We start from the raw sequence: 6,000 nt of genomic DNA on the forward strand, positions 1-6,000 counted from the left end.
AAGTTTTGTGGGGCCTGGATGTGGAAAGGAAGCTGTGGTTTCGGTGCATTATAAATGACAGCTAGAGACTGAGTGTGAACGAATGTGGCCTTTGTTGTCTTTTCCTAGCGTTACCTCGCGCACTAAATATATATATATATATATATATATATTTTTTTTTTTTTTTTCATACGATTCGCCATTTCCCGCATTTGCGAGGTAGCGTTAAGAACAGAGGACTGGGCCTTAGAGGGAAAATCCTCACCTGGCCCCCTTCTCTGTTCCTTCTTTTGGAAAATTAAAAAAAAACGAGAGGGGAGGATTTCCAGCCACCCGCTCCCTCCCCTTTTAGTCGCCTTCTACGACACGCAGGGAATACGTGGGAAGTATTCTTTCTCCCCTATATATATATATATATATATATATATATATATATATATATATATATATATATATATATATTGGAAAGGATCACAATTTTGCGTGTGATCAAGTATATTCCTAAGAGTCCACGGGGAAATGAAAAATGATAAAGTTCCCAAGTGCACTTTCATGTAATAATCACATCATCAGGGGAGCTACAAGAAAGAAATATACGTCAGTTGATATACAACAAAGAGACATAGCTTGGGCGCCATTTGGTAAACAAGTGACTGTCCAAGACAGACAACGAGCGTATCACAAACTTATTATGTGAACAACAAAGGGAATGGTTTACAAATTTTATCAACAAAAAAGCTATCCAATTTGTATAGGCCTTCACTAATATCAAGGTTATAATTCTTTATGTATGTAATAATAGAAGATTCAATGATATTTCTCCGGGTAGAGTTAATAACTGAGATGGTATTGCTCCAGTCAGTACAATGATCATAGTTTTTAATGTGATTAAACAAGGCATATGATTCTTGTCCTGTTCTTATACTATATTTATGTTGCTTAAATCTATCAGAAAGATCCTTACCAGTCTGCCCAACATAAAACTTATCACAAATTCTACATGGACTTTATAGATGCATCCAGGAGAATTTTCTGGTGAGTTCCTGATTCAGATATTCTTCACAGTATTATTGTTGCTGAAAGCGACATTTGCATTAAGGATTTAAGCAACAAAGGAAGTAAAGTAAAATTATTATCAAAAGGGAGAACTAAAAGATTCTTGGTGTCAATGGGAGGTTTGGGTTCAATTCTATAAAATTATTTCTTTGCTAACTTAAGGGATTTATCAATGAAAGATCTAGGGTAATTCAACTTAAATCCAATAAAATATATCTTTTCAAACTCACCATCAATAATCTCTGGACTGCAAATACTCAATGCCCTAAGGAACATGGATTGAAATGATGATAATATAACTCTGTCATGCTAAGATGAGTAATGGATATATGAGCATACATTGGTAGGTTTTCTTTATATGCTAAACTTAAACTTGTTTCCTTGCAATCTAAAAATGGCAACATACCATTATTTTCATTTTCTGTAGTAAATTTGATGGAAGATACTAAATTGTTAAGTATGGGGAGAAATGTTTGTAAATTTTCATTTGTTGGCCAGACACATAGAACATCATCTACATACCTAAACCAAATTGCATTAGAAGATATCCTTTAGTAATTTTGTTTCAAAGAATTCCATATAAAGATTACTTAGGACAGATGAAAGAGGGTTACTCACTGCCATACTGAATTTTTGAGCATAATATTCTCCACTGAATTAAAATACGCTGTCTTTTATACACAATTCTATCAGTTTAACAAAAACAGACTTTGAAACAGGTAAATGAATATCATCCAAAACATCAAATAAATATTCTAAGAGGTCATCAACTGTAACTTTTGTGAACAAAGAGGAAACATCAAAGCGAACAAGTTTTAAATCAAAATTAACATTGATATTGTTAAGCTTGTTAACTAAATCTACATTGTTCATGATATCAAAATTTGATATCAAATTCTAATTCCAATGGTTCAGTCCATTTACAGCACGTCGACCCCAGGATACCACAACATACCAGATGTATGATGATTTCACCCTGAGGGCATCATATTTTTGGACCCACAAGAAACCCTAGCTGTGTGTCACCTTCAAAAATATATTAGGGGCAGACAAGGATTTTTGCAGCCCTGTACCTAGGAAATTCAGTCTTAGGCACAACACTTACAAACAATGATGAGTCAATCTTACTGAAACTTCCATCCAAAAGTATTTAGATTTCTTTGAAAGATGGGGGTTACTGATAGTCAACCTGCTTATCCACTTGACAACAACTCCACTGGTTAATGAGGAAATGGCAATGAAAAACTGACTACAGTAACTGTCACAACATAAGGTTTACAGACTGAGGCACATGGGGGTGTGCAAGGTGTTTGAGCCAATATTCAGATCTTGTACCCATGTAATACCTGGCATTAAGAGGTTAAACAGTTTCCATGTTTCAGGTGATAATGAAAAAAAACATTACTTAGTATATTTATGAGACTGAGCCAAATGATATCATTCCAACATACTAATCAAATTATTTTTTGGCAACTAAAATTCTAAAAAGATTTTGAAAGTAATATCGTGACTCAGGCCCTAACGACAAGAGCTGCTAACTTACCAAATGCCCATTACCTCAGCTACGAGATGCTCCTGTATTGTGAGACGGCGTATAACACCAGTCACTTCTGGCTGGGCCACACTTTTAAGTGCTATATCAGAAGCTTTAACAGTTCCTCGCACACATGCAATTAAGCCATTGGTGCTCTCTGCAACCTGCCTCACAAGACTAGTGTTGATTTCCAATTCTGGTGTTCCCTGAAATGGAATAGTCAAAATCTAATACCAAGTTCTCAACAGCTCAATGGACACACTCCTTTTTTTTAATGTTAACCGAGATGGCAGGTGGCACCTGAAGCCCTAATCAAGGCCATCTAATTAATACTATATATACACCCTAGCCTAAACCAGGTACCCATTATACTGCCCAACCCCTAAGGGTGAATGAACAGTTGGGTTGACTGTGGACAACTGCCACAACCAGGATTTGAACTTATGCACTCCATCCTGGGCAGCCAATGAATGTGTCATGGTCATAAACACTACCTGCTACACCACATAGGTCCAAGTACACCAAAGAGGTTCATTTTATAATGCTCCAACTTGACTTGACCTGGCACTACTTTCCAATCACAATATTGAGTCATACAAATATGAATGGCACTTAGCAACAAGAGTACGTTATATCATTACCAGTCACCAGTCTACATTACTCTGCTCCACCCACTGATGTAACCTTACAAAGCATTGCCAGGCCACTCTGTCACAGTTCCGGCAATCACCTGCACCACTCTAAATTCAGCATAAAAAGTACTCTATGCACCATTGTCCATCACTGTAAGCAGTCCAGCCAATATCCACTCTAAATGACACAACACCCCCACTGTAGTTTGAGTGGTAAGCCAGCACTGCTCTGTCCAGCCCACATTGCTGTTTCTTGTGTATTGCAGTCTGTATTCAGCTCAATGATACCATTCCATGTGTCAGCCTTGCAACTACCTCATCAATGCCACTCTACATTTATCCCAGCTGATTTCAGCTTCATACAGCATCACTGTCTAGTCATCATCTTTACTGCTACCTCACTCAACAAATCACTGCATAATTCATGCTTCCATTGATGCTTTAATGACTACTTTGTGGTATATGAATATGTGAATGCATCTCAAATCAATGAGGTTTTGAAGGATTCATTTCACGTTCAACAAATTTTCATAATCACCAGTGCACTGTATTACACCTAGCTAAAATTTTGGCTCTGCAACGAAAGAGTCAACAACACCAAATTTTTCCAGTGACACCTTATTTACTGTCCCAGTTTAAAATATAACTTTTGCAAAATAATGCTCTGCCAATTTTAGTTTATCATAAAACCTACACTACTTTTACAAAATAAAAATGATTAAAGATTCAAAGCTAACTATGATGCAGAGCTAAATTGAACATGACATTTTTTCTCTTAATCATTGCAGGTGAAATGGAGTTCTACTACTACACCAATAATACAACTGCTGATATAGTTTTCAGTGACAATCACAGAAATAACATGCCTGTAAAGTGAAATCATTTTCGGATGGGTGACTGGTATAAAATGACTTCACTATAAAAGTCTTCTATACAGCTCTGCATTGAAACTAACTTTGGGAAACCAGCTTACATTTCAAGTGATCTATGCAGTTCACTGTGATCACAGAAATACCTGTTTAGGAATTACCTGCCTTATCTTTTATGTCAAATAATGTGATAGTAGTATAAAAAGGAAACTGTGAGGTTAATCAATGTAAACGTAGGTAATACACTTGAAAACTCAATAGAATGTCATTAAACCTGACCATACTTCACTAAGTCAAAATATATCAATGTTTGATATCCTGTTAGAAATATACCTGTCATATTCATACAAATGCACAGTCATGATGGAACTGGATGTCAATAAAGAGACAACACAGTGGGTGTTCATGTAATCCTTGGCAGGAGGCAAATATGATGTCAATATATTTCTACTACTGTTTTTGCCACTAGGTGAGGTCATGTGAGGCTTTAAAAGGGTCTGCTGATAATTAACAAGTATATTACCTACTTTTGCATTAACCCCACGTCTTCCTAGAAATACATAACCCTTATGGCCCAACTGATATCGTTCAATTATATATAATACTCAATAACTGACTTTATATTCCTTGAGAACTACACTAGCACTGCTGAACACAGTCAATATTCAGAGTAGATAAAGACGAAAACTACCCTAAACAATCAAACACAGAACATTAAATCTTGACTACCTGACAGGTCAAGTAAGGTTTCCAAAAGCTCCATCGATTTTTTACAGGTGTATTACCTTCTATCACTCAACCCACACTCTCCCTGACATGTCACTGTAGCCATAACTAATATTACTTAATAGGACATACATCATAGTTTATTCCTCCGGAGTCACCTCTTAAATAAAAAAAAAAATTTACATAAAGCAACTAAACCTTAAGTAGCAATTTCCCAAAAATAATATACATACGGAGATATAACAGACTTTCAACACAAACATAATCATATCACTGTCTCTCCATACCTTCAACTCGAGGACTACTTCTCTTCCAGCCCGTAACAAGTGGTAGATGGAGTACGTCAACCCGGCTGTGACACCCAAACCCATCAGGTCAAAGGCATACTCCTTGAAAGGCATATTTCACAGCCTACGTTAACAACACTCGTTATCTGACGTAGTCAATCCTAAAATCGTAATCAACGTCCAGTGATAAGCACAGTGAATTAGCCGCGTCTGGGCCGACATATGTCTTTTTTTTCCTCTCTTTTTCCACTTTGCCGTGAAATCTCTCCTCCAAAACTTGTCTCGGTGTTTACATCCGAATCAGGGGATAAGCATGACGGGAAATTGCACACGTTTTGGTCCTACGTCCAGCAAAAATAAAAGAAAATATGGAAACTGATGACGAAATGTACTGTAAATTTTGTAATACACCGGCAGATGGCTGTTCTGCCATCTGGCGACCGTAAAGTGAATATTATCAGAGAAAACTTCAAAAGATGAGGGGGAAATTATATTATAAAGAATGTGCTTAATATATTTATTAAAGAAAAATGTTGACTGATGTGTTCGGTGGTTGAAATAAAATAAGTGTAAGTACTCTTATTTTTTTTCCAGTAAAAAATCTGCATATAACTTTTCTCCAATATCACATATGCGTAAATCCTTCCACATATCAACCTTCTCAAACCTATCACCCGCTTTCTCCGGATCCACAAATACTCTAAGCTTACATTATCCCTCTCTTTCTCTTAAAATTTCTCTGAAGCAAACACCTTGTCCGTGTATCGTCCACCATTGCTTGCGCCACATTGTTCCTACACAGTCAGCTGCCATGTGCGTACCACCTCCCTTTGCATGGGGGATTGCCCACCATCTCTCTACCACTCTTATTCTTTTCCACAACTTTACCTTCACCTGTCCCAACTCTTCAACTTTTT

General features: G+C 36.8%; 1 protein-coding gene across 1 annotated transcript in view; it reads right to left on the reverse strand.

Annotated features, from left to right (window-relative positions):
* Positions 1 to 5,471, reverse strand: part of LOC139746608 (mitochondrial E3 ubiquitin protein ligase 1-like) — a 29,062-nt gene extending 23,591 nt beyond the window's left edge. The window contains exons 1-2 of the mRNA XM_071658016.1: positions 5,084 to 5,471; positions 2,579 to 2,775 (exon numbers count right to left, since the gene is read on the reverse strand). Of these exons, the coding sequence (XP_071514117.1) occupies positions 2,579 to 2,775; positions 5,084 to 5,197 (311 nt within the window). The 5' untranslated portion in view covers positions 5,198 to 5,471. The remainder of the gene's footprint in view (positions 1 to 2,578; positions 2,776 to 5,083) is intronic.
* Between the last annotated feature and the right edge of the window lie 529 nt (positions 5,472 to 6,000).

This window comes from Panulirus ornatus, chromosome 65 (assembly GCF_036320965.1).
Source record: "Panulirus ornatus isolate Po-2019 chromosome 65, ASM3632096v1, whole genome shotgun sequence".
In the NCBI taxonomy this organism is placed as follows: Eukaryota; Metazoa; Arthropoda; class Malacostraca; order Decapoda; family Palinuridae; genus Panulirus; species Panulirus ornatus.